Source organism: Triticum aestivum, chromosome 6A (genome assembly GCF_018294505.1).
Source record: "Triticum aestivum cultivar Chinese Spring chromosome 6A, IWGSC CS RefSeq v2.1, whole genome shotgun sequence".
NCBI lineage: Eukaryota > Viridiplantae > Streptophyta > Magnoliopsida > Poales > Poaceae > Triticum > Triticum aestivum.
Genome location: NC_057809.1, coordinates 447,703,783 through 447,718,461, shown reverse-complemented (window position 1 = coordinate 447,718,461; position 14,679 = coordinate 447,703,783). Strand labels below are relative to the sequence as shown.

The following is a 14,679-nucleotide window of genomic DNA, read 5'->3' as shown; positions in this document are numbered from 1 at the left end:
CCGACTTTGAATTAACGAAGCCATCAACCGGCCAGGATTACACAAGGCCACCGAGCAAGAGCGACCGAAAGATACAAGGGAGCTGACAGAGCAGTCTACAACGCAACGCACACTACTGCACACATAGAAATACACATGAAAACCTGCAAGTAATGTCGAAGCCCGCTGCACCTCGGCACCAAGAGCAAGGGAGCAGGGTAGCGAAGGGTCAGCCAAAGACCTGCAAGCACTACGCGCAGCCGGATCGTGGGATTGGGATCCCGAAACCTGTCTACCAACGCCGAAGAAGACCCCAATCCTCTCGCCTAGGCTCGAAGGCGCCGCACCGTCGGGTCGTTGGGCGCTCACCTGAGAGCAAGAGCAGGTGCCGGTCGCAACCCGGAGCAGGCTTAACTCGCAGTCCTCACCACATCGGAGGCACACCATTAGCTGCGCTGCCACCTGCCCGGGCCGCCGAGAACATAAGGAAAACCACTGGGAGGATTGATGAAGAACAGGCTGCAAGGACCCAAGGGCGAAGCTTGGGAAGCCTCTGCTTGGACTCGCCGCCGACGAGCTCTCTCCAACCTCGGCACCACTCACCCGGAGAACCAGACAACCCAAGGCGGCGCCTCCAAGGAGGGAACGACGTGCAGGACGCCGCCACCGCCCAACCTGAGACGAGTTTTGGGCTTTCACCCGGGATCTGGGACGGGGGTGGATACGGGAGACCTCAGCGGTGCCTCGAAGGAGAGAAGGCGATGCGCGCACGCACCCTCACCGCCGTGGTCGGAGAACCGACCAAGGGTTTCCCCCGGACTCGAGATATGCCACCGGCACCCCGCCAGCAAACTGGCAGCGAACGCTGCAGATCGGACACAACCGGAGGGGGAGAGTGAGCAGAGGGGGAGAAGCAGCTCGGCCTTCAGATCTGGATCGGGCACAGCCGGGAAGGCCGCGCCACGACCACCGCCCGCCGGATCCGCGCCGCCCGAGCAGCCGGGGACGCCGGCCGTCACATCCCGCGCACGCCGCCTGTCGCAGAGGCTGCGCCGCCTTGCCGTCCGGGGCCGCCGCCCCGGAGTCCGCGGTCCTGCGCGCAGAGACGCAGCGACGAGAGGCCTCACCGCCACCTTCATCGGCGGCCGCCGGGGCTTGCCAGGCGTCCCTCAGGTGGCGGCGAGGGGAGGAGGTGTAGGGTGGGGCGGCGGCGGCGGGGGGAAACCCTAGTCGCCCCCGGGTCGCCCGCTGGGGACGACACGGGAGCCGCGCGGGGGGGGGGGGGGGGGTTGTCTTCCCACATAGGTGCTCAAGGCGCCAGGACACACGTGCGCAGTGTACGCCGTTCATCGCACCTCGTTCTCTGCCCCGCCATAAACTCCCGTCCTTATCAGTGAAGAGCTTGTCGTGCCACTTTCCAAGCGCCAGTACGGCAGTACGCTTGCTTGCTGCTCACTAGCTCTTTCCTCTTGTCTGTGCACAGTCTGGATTTAATGCTCGACGCAGGAAGCCATAGGTCTCCCTTAGAACTGCGATAACTTGGCCTTCCTTGGTGCCCAACGAACAGCCACAATCGGGCCTTTTTCTGAGTTTCTTTGGTCCGGCGAGGTGCTTGCTGCTCTAGCTGGCTGACAGTATGGCAATGATAAAGAGATGCCTTCAGTTAACGGTCAAACAATTACTTCAACCAAGATACTGTTAGCCAGCTAGAGCAGCGAGCACCTCGTCAGTTAGAGCAGGCCAAAGGTCCGGCGAGGTGCTTCGTCTCCCTGTCTTTACTGATGCGAGTTCTTAGCATTTGAGTTATTTTCTAGAAAAGATTATAACCAAAGCTGATCCTTTTTTCTATCTCTTTTCCTGAATTGCTGAGCAGGACTGTTAAAGAAAACCAACATCCACCTTTTTTCCTATAAAGAGATCAGAAGAGCAACCAATAACTTCAACCATGGCAACAAGCTAGGCAGAGGTGGTTTCGGAACTGTATACAAGGTATTGCTGTTACCTCTCGGCGCTTGTTCAGTTAAACTGGGAAAAATCGAACAGCTAAATCCCTGCCGTGTTTTCTGTTATGTGGCACATGTAGGGAACCTTCGGAGACGGCACTGCATTTGCTGCCAAAATTCTATCCTGTGAATCTGAGCAAGGGATCAAGGAATTCCTGACAGAGATCGAAAGCATCAGCGAGGCCAAGCATGCGAACCTCGTCAGCTTGCTGGGCTGCTGTGTCCAGAAGCAAAATAGGATCCTGGTCTACGAGTTCGCGGAGAACAACAGCCTCGATCATGCACTGAAAGGTGGTTAGTCCCACCCAACCCAGTTCAGAGTTTCAGACTTCACACCACCTGTATATCGGAACGCAGGCTCTCCACTCGTACATACTCCCTCTGTAAACTAATATAAAAGTGTTTAGCGAGCGGAGCAGCCATCGGACATCTGTATGGGCACGGCCAAGGGGCTGAGCTACCTCCACGAGGAGCACGAGCCCAACATCGTGCACAGGGACATCAAGGCAAGCAACGTCCTCCTCGGCAGAAACCACAGCCCCAAAATCGGGGACTTCGGCTTGGCGAAGCTGTTCCCGGACAACGTCACCCATGTCACCACGCGCGTGGTCGGGACGACGTGCGTAAGCCCTTCTTACACGGAGTCTTTTTTTTTCTGAACCAAGCTAGAGAAAGATGATCGATGTCTCTATATGACTTGCTTGCTTAATTACCTGCAGTGGAGACCTGGCGCCTGAATACGTGGTGCACGGGCAGCTGACCAAGAAGGCCGATGTCTACAGCTTCGGCGTCCTCCTCCTCGAGGTCATCAGCGGCCGGAGGGTCTCGGAGACGATTCGATCGGATACATTCCTCGTGAGACAGGTCGTTTAGCTTGATTTTTTTTCCCGATACGTTGAATATGGCATCTGTATGCTGCTGCTCACGTTGATCTTTCTTGCAGTGCAGGCATGGCTGCTCTACGAGCAGGGAAGGCCGCTGGACATCGTGGACGCGAGTGTCAAGGACTACCCGGAGGCAGAGGTGCTCAGATACGTCAAGGTAGGCCTGGCGTGCACGCAGGCGGCGCCCGACGGGAGGCCCGCGATGCGGCAGGTGGTGAAGATGCTGTCGCGGCCCGCCGCGTTCCGCGAGCTGGAGATGCACTTGGCCGACCATGATTCCTCCGCTGCCCTCACACGTCCTGGCTTGAGCTTGTCGCCTCTTTCCTCCATGGCAACAAGTAGTACGAATTCCGCCTCGGCCACTTACAGTGAAACCGTACCCAGGTAGATGGATTGGTTTTTGAAACAAGACCATGCTCTAAAAACACTATTTTATTCAGAGCATTAGGAATGTTTTTCCTACACGGAATTTTGCACATACTCCTATGTATAACATTCAACAATGTTTGTTGTCTTTATTAAAAAACAATGCTTGTTGTAAAATTAATCAGAATATCTTTTTTTGTTTACTGATTTTTTTTTACTGTTCATGAGCAAAAGAGCTATTCCACCCTCCTCGCCCGTTAAAATTCCAGAAACCAACAACATGCCCTCGGACATGCACCTGATTGGCATGGCCAAGCGGAATTGCGCAGCCCCGAAGATTCGCCAAAATCGAGGATCACAGAACTAGCACTAATATCCAGCTTCTGCGGCTTGATAAATATCATCAGGTCATAAGCAAAGATCAATAGCCTCTAGCTCAATCAGATCTGTCTAAAGACATTGCCCATTAACATTTTCATGGCTTCTGGAGCGAGATCTTTCAAATCAAATAAACAACATACTAAGATGACTAAACAGAGGAATAATTAGCTACATGGCTAACCTACTGATAATTGAACAGCAACTGGCGTCATGCCACAACCTAAAATCTATCTAATACTACAGCTGCTGATAAAAAATAGCTCTACAACTTCAAACCCCATCTACAACCTCGTACAACATTCACCTCAACCTCGGGAGCATGGCAAATAAAGCCAACTGTGCTCATCGATCCGCCGGGTTCCATGGCAAATCCAAACTGAAAGTGTGGCGGCTCGGAATCCCAAAAACAGTGTGGTGTACCAATTGGGGTAGGACCACACTAATACCATATGAGGGCACGAAGGTCTGCATGACTTAACAGCTAATCGCCTTCCAAATTCTCTGCGCTTCGAAAACCATCTTGTCTCCAGTAGCCAGGAAAACCTTGGCAGTCCACCAGATGGAAGAATTCACTTTGCAAGTTGATAGGTCTCCAACTAAAACCCCAGTGTCCGGACACATCCATTTTGTCACTCTGCTCAACCAAAATGGCCTTTGATCCTGGAATATGTACCATGGCAATACACATCCTTTCTCCAAAACTCTGCTCAAGGAACATGGCCTTCAATCCTGGAATATCTACCATAAGGAGGCCTTTGCACTGCCCGGGGGAAATCTGGCTTGAAGCGCTTATTATAATTGGGCGCCAAAGACCTGTGGAAATAGTACGTACACATCCAAGCATACGAAAATTAAAAAAAAAAGCATAGACGAGACTTAACAATGAAAGAAAACACGATGGACACTCAAATCAGGAAAGCTGCAAAAACTGCTTATATAACAGTCATCATCATACCAGAATAATGATTGGGCATGTCATGCTAGCTTTATATATCTGAGTAAGCTAAGCAGCAATAATAATTCCTCAACATTCTCTAGGCCTTAGCACACTACTGCCGCTATGATCCAACTGATGAAGATATATCATGAAGAATCATCTGTGTCTTTGAAAGGACTTAACTGAGCATGCACTGAGTATGCATACCGTTACATGCTTATTGTATGCATAGTACTTTAATGGCAATAAAATCTAACAAAAGGTGGATTCCATAGATACAATTCTAATTAGCCGAGTTGAAGTCTCCAAAGTACAAAGGTAAAAATCCAGCAAGTCCACCTAACATCATGAAGCTCATTTAACTACGTACATCAAACGCAAAGGTACTTATAATAACCAAACAGTAGATATATGGCATGCAAAAGTCAACAAACAATCACCTTGGAGAACTAGACCGTTTCTGAGCAAGTTGACCAAGCATGGATCTCAAAGTTCCAAGAGCCTCATCAGCCGCCTGCAAGATGTCAAAGTATGTGTAAACTTAATTCAGATATACAGTTTGTGGTGGTATAACCAGACCGAACCATAAAAGGTTCTTAATTGCTTAAGAAATGCATTTACGCTGAAATACCGCAAAGTGAACCTGGGTCTACTGGATCCCATCTTTTAAAGAAATGATAAGCACATTTTAAAGTTTAAAGAAATTCTGAAGTTTTTACACAAGCACATAGCTATCATAGAGCAGTAAACCTAAAGTTTGCCACCAAAAGCAAGTATAAAGAGCAGTAAACCCCACCTCTAAGAAACTTAAGCACAATTTGTTTGGAACATGCAAGTGCGAGACAGAAGTATTACATATCCAAACTTTTTCAGCGTACTAATATTCAATCTGAACTTAAAACCCTAAGCATAGTTACATATCCAAACTTTTTCGGCGTACTAATATTCAATCTGAACTTAAATCCCAGAAAAAAGGGAAACTTAATTTCTTCAGTATGTAAGGTATATAACCTGAAGCTTAGCTTCTTCCCATGTTATTCCAACTCCTTTGCCAAGAGTTTGCCCACCAACTTCTACCTGAAAATCCGAAGGCCAGCAGTTTAAGTATGCTGCACAAGTTAATGTTGTTTGTTCAAGCACAACTATAAATAAAAACAAACCAAGCAAGCTGTAAAGTAAGCGTCGATGCCATCACCAAAATGACACCCACTTACATATATCCAAGTATCACCGTACAGGCGTACACAACCATGTTAGTGCAAAATCTATTACTCCCTCTGTCCCAAATTACTTGTCGCAAGAATGGATGTATCTAGACATATTTTTAGGTCTAGATACATCCATTTCTACGACAAATAATTCAGGACGTTAGGAGTGCTAAATTCCAACCATGATTATGACAGGAACATTGTTATGACCGGGGTAACTTATACCCGTAGGAGGCCCACCGGGCAGGTTTAGTTAGGGGCTTAGCCCACAAGTTCTCTTATTTTCGTGGTTATATAAACAAGCTGTAAGACTCTTTTTGAGATTAAGCAATAAGACAATTCTATTGCCCGGCTCCCAGAGGAGCCGGAACCCTAAACCCTAGCCGCCGCCTCCCACCGCAGCCGCCTCCTCCACGCGCACGACGGCTCCCAGCCGCCGCCGGCCGCGTGCTCACCCGCGCCCAGCTCCCTCCTTCCCCTACAATCTCCGGCCTAGAACCGGTAGAACCCTAGCTCCTAACAAACATTTTCATAGAAGATCAGTTCTATAATGGCAATCAACAAAAGAGAAAAGGCTGCCTGACAAGCCTATCAGAGAGGAGCAATTCTATATAAGATCAACCCTAAAAATGGTAATCAGCGAGAACAAGAAACTGCTTGAGATCCTACCGGTTCACAACAAAAGAATTATATACCGCGATTAAGATCCTACTGGTTCACAACAAAAGAATTATATGCCGGGAGACCCACGCCAATAGTGCTACATGATACATCAGGATGTACCAGATACTAAAAAAGGACAGGACACCACATTTTCACCATGAAATATGACTTCATGGCAATATGTTTACTTTATAAATGAATGTGTATGCTGTCAACACTGCGGATATCAGGACAAACAACTCGAAGAAATGAAGCTGCTAACTGACCTGAGCGTAAGTCTCCTTGCCACCTGAACCATCTAGAGGACTTGGCCGAGCTTGAAAAACTAAGTTATATCCCTCAACTGTGCACTGCAGTATGCTTTCACACATCTTCATTACCAGTTTAATGAGCAGAGAGTCAAACAACCAATAAGCGGGTACTTACAAGTTGCTTCAGAGCAGCAATAGAGCCTCCTGTTATTCTGGAATTGTTCTCCCCTGTTTTCGTGAATCGGGATTCCTCTGAAGTGCTTGCGACTGACAATATATCGTTCCTGGTATTTTCAGAGTATCCAAAAAAGTTTGGATTGCTACCGAAACCATCTTCGTTCACATCAGTCATCTTATTTGGATCAGACAACAGGTATTTATCTGCAAGTGAATTTGACACAGCAAATCAATAAAGAATTGTTGTCAACGTACGAATGCGCTAGAAGTTAATGCAAATATGCAACAACACAAACTTACTGGCCAAATTTCTTAAAGATATTTCTGCAGCTTGACGCTGTGCTTCTTTCCTTGAGCTACCAATGCCTTCACCCACTTTTTCTCCCACTATCCAAATCTGAATAAATAAAGCAAGCTCAAGCACAGTAAAGGAGACAATAAGTAAAATTCTTCATCAGAAGTTTTCCTTCAGACAGCCAATGAGAACTGCACACAGCAATAAACTTTGGTGCTTGGTGACGGTTGTTAGTTTCTCTCCAGAAATTATGTTATATTACAGGTGTATGCAATACTATGAGCTTTACAAAATTCAGATAGATTCAAGAGGGAAATTTGCTTTGTGTACATAGTTCAAATGTGAAAAATATATGAAGAAGGTTCCAAACTTACCTCAATAGAGAACTGTAGTTCTGCGGTATCACATAATGTTGACCTGTACTCCACCTAAATAAAGAAAATAAAAATCAGAATTGACTACTAGAATAGGTATTCAGAACCATTAATATGGATAACTCAAAATTACCTTAGATCCAGACTTCAGTGCGATCTCCTCTAGTATGCCAACAGAACCTACATTTCGTGCATAGCTTTGTCCAGACTCAATCAAGTTGTTTCTCTGACCTGATGAAACATGGCAAGTTCAGTTAAGAACAGACCATCCAAAAGAGTAATCCAATTTATTTCTAACATAACATCAGTAAAGCACACAAAAAACTCAATGCCAAACATGACAAGTAAGTGTTAAACACAATGTTGCCGCGCAAGCATTGAAGTCTATTTTGCTTCTCCAAATGTGGGTAAAATGAAAGCAAGTAAAGCCATATGCAAAATTATAATGCGAACTCAGGGCCTTTTTGAAATCATATGCAGATTTTGAACACGAATTAGGGGCCTTGTTTGACATTTAAAATGAATAAGTACGTGGTACTAGTAGACCCGCACCCCAACCCAGCATCTGTTCTCACTTCTCAGACCAAAGGCAATGATAAGCCTGATAAGCCTAACAAAAGATAATGTTCCATACTCAAAATAATTCCAAATGGTATATAATTCGTAAAACAAAAAAAAAATGTAGAAAGAGATTCTTAAGGCCGTGATTTAGTTTTTCAGGCCATGACATGCAGGACTGGCCTGTCAAGGCTATGCTTTTTTCATGCCCTGGCCAGCTGGCCTTGAACAATACTACATCCCTGATGCTAAATCCAAAGGTTTGGATTATGTAATTTGTTGCAACGATACATGAGTATGAAAACAGAAAAGTACAACCTACAAATTGCATGCTTGTCATGAACAACGCTCCAAAAACAATAAAATCTCAGGCTTTGTTCAATGAGTGCTGTAATAATTGCCCAATTCTCTTCATCACCCCCCGAAATGAACATCAAATTTCCACAATGAGTGCACGTACATACCAGGAAAGGATCTGTATCTTGGAGGTGCATGGTTCTGAAGCATGCGGTGGTCCTCAGTATGTGTTACCTGAACCAAGCAAATGTATGTCACCACATGGTGTTAGATGTCTTGTTAGCTAACACATACCTCCGATCCATATTACTTATCACTGAAATGGATGTATCTAGATGTATTTCAGTTCTAGATACATCCGTTTGAGCGACAACTAATATGGGTCGGAGGGAGTATTAAACATTCCATTTGAATCACCTACCTGAGAGGGAAACCTCTGGCTCTGATAACTAAATCTATCAGAGGGCACTGGATTATTATCGCCACCATGGAAGTAAGATGGCTGTGGTGGTTGTTTTTTATCATAATGCATGGTATCAGATTCTGAAGGGAACCCTGCTGAACCCATGTTCAAATTATTTGAGTTCATGCCAATGCCATCCTCGATAGGGAACCAATTCCCATGAGATTGCACCGGAGGAACTGAAACTTGCGCAGGAGGTACTGCTGGAAGAGGTGGTGTAGGATCTCTTGTGTCTTGGCCATGTTGTAATATGAGAAGCCTTCTCCTTGTGTCAGGATCTAACTCAGACTCTGGAACCTCGCCCTCTTCTCTACCTGGAGAAGCTTGCAGTGGATCTAAGACAACTGGTTGAACGACTGGTTGGCTGAATGCAGGTGGCGGAACTTGATTGTTACTCAAAGGCATCATGCCAAGAGGTGGTGCAAATGGCGCTACTGAAGATGGAGCAAAACTTTGACTAGGGGCTACTGGCATCACCATGTTAGCCATTGTTGGATTCAAAACACTGCCACTGCCAGATGCTTCCTGAAAATAGGAGAAATGAATACGCAAGAAAAAACAAGGCAAACATGAAAACAAATCCACCCACAAAGTAGCATGTGAAGATATATGCAGAATGCAGTTAGTTGTAGTTTCCGTTTTCTGTACAAAATGGCTTCATTAAACATCAAACTACTCACGAGAGAAGCAGTTCAAGCTAAAACTATAGTATTCTACTATTATAATGTAATGCATACAGAGACACGGTTGGCTGTGAGAGAGGGAAGAAACCCTAGTTTGGGAGACAACAGGTACAGCAGCAGCTGGAAGCTGACTAAGAATGAAAAATAGGATGGGACTGTCACACAGGCTCCGGTGCGTGATAATTTTGACACATCATGATGGAAACTTGATTGACACAACTTAATTTGCTGGGTGATTCCATGATGGAAACATCACAAATCCACACCAGCATAACCCCCCAAAAAGCACCTTAGGTGTTATTTACCCTGATTTTATAGGTTCAGGGAGTTGAAGTAGACGGTTTTGTGGTCCAGGTGGGTTAACTAGATGCACCCCATGGCTATGGATGTAAGAAAGCAAACCTTCATTCTCCTCTCAACCTCAGCATCAGCCATGCCATCAAAAGCCAGTGAATCTCTGTTCCCATTCACTACTGCAACATTCTCATCCTAAACACGATAAATAGAACTGTTAATGCTGAGAAAATAGCATGTAAGCATCAGCTTTTATCAGACCCACCTCTGAAATCAAATAATTGCCCACATCTGGGGCTGATGAGATATCCTGTATTTCATCCTCATAAAGAACACTCGTAATCCTTGGCAAGAGGCCTTCATCAAAGTCCCTGTAAATTGAACCGTGAGGTGGTATGTTAAGAAGCCAGAAGACCTCAGATGTTATATATTAAGCACACACAAAAAACAGACATGGCAGCCTAGAGTGGCCTTAGTTTGATAGTTGAGAATGCCATAAAAACTGAATCATGTTAACAAATATGGCAATCTTACTTGAAGAAGCCGCCCCTAACATTGCACGCGACATTTCTGGCAACACATAGAACTGGGATGGAACAGTTTGCCTATAGGAAAGACATCCATTAGTAAGCAAAAGGTAATGTAATTATGTATCATTAAACATCTAATACGACCATTACCTCGGCTTGAGGTGCATAGTATGGGGTGAAAGCAGGAACCACATGAACTCTAGATTGGTCTTTCTCATCCCAAACTTTCAGACGATCATCAATTACTAATGCCATTCCAGGATGGCAAGATCCATCATGGAAAACATTTAGCAAGGACTTTTTTAAGCCTAGAAACAATAAATAAGATGTTAACTTTAAAGGATGGAAAGAAAATCACATAACAAATAATGTGTGCAAAGGAGAATGAAAGCTTAAAAGCTGCACTTGACAGCCTCTGATTACAGGAACATCTGATACATCATACGGTGTATTAAGCTCTTTAAGTACTCGGTCCAGAAATGAAACAATTCACTTACCAGATTTTACACACACCATTCTGTCACTAAGTTGAACAGAGTTAATCAATCTTGAGTCTGGATCAAGCAATCTCCACATTTCTAAAGCATAGTCTCTCTCCGCCATTGTACACACATAGACCTCAAAACGCTTGCGACCTCTTGCAATCAAGTAGCTTCGGAGATCCTCCCATGCTGGCCTTAACCGAACAAGAACACTTGTATCCCTTATCTACAAAAATAAAACCGAATTCCGCCTGTCAGTTCTGGACTTTTTCTTGCAACCATATAAGGGCACGTAGATCATAGTGTAGAAACTGATTGCTTTGCCAATATATAACACATGCAAATTCATGCTAGAAACTTCCACACTATGAAGAGAGAACACAGAAGCAGGTCCACGACATTCCAGGCAGTACAAATGTAAGAGACCCTTAAGAGGCCTGGTGTGCAACAGAAAGTCAAATGAACACCATACCATGAAGTAGAATTATAATGCATCTATAAAGGCCATACCTTAAACTAGAATTATGATGCATCTACAAGCTGATCAAGAACCGCTCTTAACAAAGATGCAAAGCAACTTTAAGCAATGGATCACATACCAAAGGATTTATTCTGGTCAAGATAATGTTTTTCTCTTGTAATCTTATAACTGGGCGTGTCAATGATTGATGGTTATCAGACAATGGTGGAACAATCTCAGGTTGCACTTTATACATTTTTCCATCATCATAGACCTGATCACCTTCTATATACTGCTTTAGGATAGATCTATCATCTTGGTACCTCTTGATCTCTGCTAACATACCATTCATGCGTTGTGGATCAGTCTCATTACTCAGCTTTCTTTGAAGTGAATCAATTCTGTCCTCAAAAGAGCGTGTGGTATTGGCAACAATCAATGTCTCATCAAGGTCAAACACAATACCGAGGCAGCGGAGATTTAACATGGTCAAGCAAGAATTATACAGACCAAATGGCACTTTATAGCCCCAGAAACATGCATGGTTTGTCAAGTTTCTCCCTGATGTCATTGCCACTAAATGCAATTCTTCCTCTCCTAACGGAACAACTGCAGTCTGCAAGCACAAACAAATAAAAGGAGCAATATCAATAATAGAAGTATATACATATAAATGTTTTTTTCTGGGTAAGAACAGAAAATAAAGGTAAATGGAATGTGAAAAATGAAGATGGATGTTTTTCAACAGAACTAACTAAGTATTTAAGTTCCTAGGCAAACAGGAGTGCAAGAATTTGATTCCGAATTATGAAATCAGAGTATGACATAAATTACACTTGTCTCTTAAGGCAGTAAGTTGAGGATGGAAATATTCATATCCAAGCAACATCACCTCTCAACTTTAAAGCTAACAGAAGTGGATTACTAAATACAAAATTAAATGCATTGCCAAACTGAAACATCAAATCTTCTCGTCTAGTTTTTTGCAGTGAGAATCCAGCAGAACCTTGTTAGACTGGATGTCTATGTAAGTTCTCAAATCCTTGAAATTCTTTCCAAAAACAACGAATCGAAGTTCAAATTCAATTAGAGTGATCAACCGATGTGACGTCCAAGTAATTTAAGTCCATGAGTATCAGACAAATTAACAGTGTTTCACAAGCCATCAGGCTTTATGTTCCAACTCATCAGTAATCAAACTGGCAAGTAGAGATTCTATTTATGTAAGATAGGAACGAATTAAAAGCAAGTCCAAATCCACAAAACACCATCTAAAGTGATTCCTTCGAGTCAGCATCAGCAATGGAAAAAATATCAGGGCATTTTGTCTGCTGACTTATTCACGAGTCCACATACATACATACATATCCATGCAGTAAATGTCAAGGTTTTGTCCTGGTGAACTTGTCCATGTAAGATTAAAAAAGATTTTCCAAAATGTCCATGTAATAATATTAAAAGCTTTTTTAAAAGTGTGATGTAAAATTAGAGAGTTTCCTTGAAACTTTCCGTGTAAAATCAGAGAGTTTTCGTTGAAACTTCCCATGTAAGATTACAGAGATTCCTCAATCTGTTCTCGTTGATCTTTGTGTTAGACTGTGGATCTTTTTTTTATGTCGGGGATGATTTAGATACCTTATTGTCCCTGAGGCAAGCAGCGTGCATGGCGACGAGTGGCGGTGGTGGCTCGTCGGCGGCCTTGGGCGGCCTGGACTCCATGACGAGGCAGCGAGCTCCAACCGCCACGGTGTGCATGACGGCGAGCGGCAGGCAGCGCTCGCTGGGCGGGGAAAGGCGGTCCACGCGGATCTCTCGCGCCCACGCCGCCGCGCCCAGGTTCGTGTCGCCCTTGGGCCACACCTCCACCTCCCCGATGGAGGTGTTCCCGTAATAAACCATGGACTTGATCATTCTCTCCAACGAAACCAACAAAACAAGCAAACAGATCTCGACTCCTCTAGGTCAAAAAGTTTCGTTCGACGCGTCCAAAATCAAAGGGCCTGGTTCTCACACAGGTGGATCTGCAGATTGTCTGCAGATCTGTTCTCATGAAGCGTCCGAAACGAAAAAGTAAAATCGAGACGGGTAGAGGGGGAGGATAGATGCGTGCGTGCTCGTGTGGTCTTAGTAAAACGATGGTGCTTCAGATCGTGCACGAACTATTCACCGTTTCTAGCCCAGATTTGGGGGTGGATTGGTCAGATCTGGGGGAGTTCGTGCGCTGCCGCGTCAATGGCGGCCACGTGAGAAGGGGGAAGGGAGGGGGGCGGGGAGAAGCTTGAAACCCTAGGCGTCTGATCGGGACGAGGGAGAGGAGAGGGATTTATTTGGTAGGTTGCGGCAAGGCCTGGTGGTGGTGGGCAGAGGAGGAGAGGACGAGAGGGTGCGCGCGCGGATATGTTGGCACTATCGCCACGTAATTAGCAGGGATTTTCTTTTCCTTCTTGATTTCTGGACGGGAGCACGAGGCTGTCACGTCTCGTGCGTCGGACAGTGGCTGCTGAGCTTTTATTATGGTGGGTGAGTGAGTGAGTGGGTGGGTAGTTGGCAACATTTTCTCTTCCAGGGCCGTGCACGGCTCCTTTTGCATATATAGGACTTAAAAAATAGATGTAGCAGTCGTATTCTGAACGGACTAATTTCTTTGGCGATGCTTAAACAAAAAATAACAGAACTTTCGATCTAGTATTCATCTTCAATCATGGTACTATAACGCAAACCAGAAATAACAAAAACTAGGGACATTTCCTAATTTTCGCCAGCCTCGCCTTTACCCCTAAATAAAAACAATGTTTAAATTTACTCCTCTTCCATCTGGTGCCCTTATGAAAATACCCCTTTGTGTCGTTTTCGTCTGGTAAAAGGCCAAAGGCCGTTCACGGGACGTTTTCTACACATTTTTGTCCCTATTAGGATATGTCATTTACACATACGTGAGACCTACCACCTGAAATAAGAAAGAAAAACTCTCACACACCTCCCCTCACAGCCCAAACCAAAAAAACTCTCTCTCACAGCCCCTTTTCTCTCTCCCTGGCATGTGAGCTATGGGACCCACGGCATGGTCAAAATCGGTCCATGCATGCCCGCCGTGAGGCTTGCATGGCTCGGTCGATGGCCATCGCCGGCGAGGGGCTCCACGCCTAAGGGTAAGGACCGTGGAGGCGGGCTCGGGGTGATCTAGCGGAGGGTGTGGACGTGGTCTGGGAGGTTGGAGGGACTCGGAGACGACCTCCTCATCGTCAATGGCATCCATCGTTGCGGTTGTTCGTGGTGTGGTGACTCAGGGACGGACAGATCGTCGGGGAGGATGTGGGCGACTCCGGTTGCGCCATAGGGAGGTGAGTAGGTCAAGGAAAAAATGTGGGTGGCATATCCGAGGAGATCGGGCGGT

At 45.5% G+C, this 14,679-nt stretch overlaps 1 protein-coding gene and 1 pseudogene across 1 annotated transcript; one reads left to right on the top strand and one right to left on the bottom strand.

The window, feature by feature from the left end:
- The first annotated feature begins 152 nt into the window (after positions 1-152).
- LOC123129638 (putative serine/threonine-protein kinase) lies at positions 153-3,473 on the top strand (annotated as a pseudogene).
- Positions 3,474-3,664: 191 nt separating this feature from the next.
- LOC123127831 (RNA polymerase II C-terminal domain phosphatase-like 1) lies at positions 3,665-13,574 on the bottom strand. Its single transcript, XM_044547686.1, has 17 exons — positions 12,921-13,574; positions 11,425-11,901; positions 10,841-11,051; positions 10,494-10,651; positions 10,348-10,418; positions 10,079-10,184; positions 9,922-10,008; positions 8,795-9,361; positions 8,541-8,607; positions 7,652-7,749; positions 7,519-7,572; positions 7,150-7,246; positions 6,848-7,053; positions 6,688-6,771; positions 5,562-5,627; positions 4,991-5,064; positions 3,665-4,426 (listed from the first exon to the last, which is right to left on the bottom strand). The coding sequence occupies exons 1-17, from the start codon at positions 13,194-13,196 to the stop codon at positions 4,321-4,323; spliced, it is 2,805 nt and encodes a 934-aa protein (XP_044403621.1). The 5' UTR covers positions 13,197-13,574; the 3' UTR covers positions 3,665-4,320.
- Between the last annotated feature and the right edge of the window lie 1,105 nt (positions 13,575-14,679).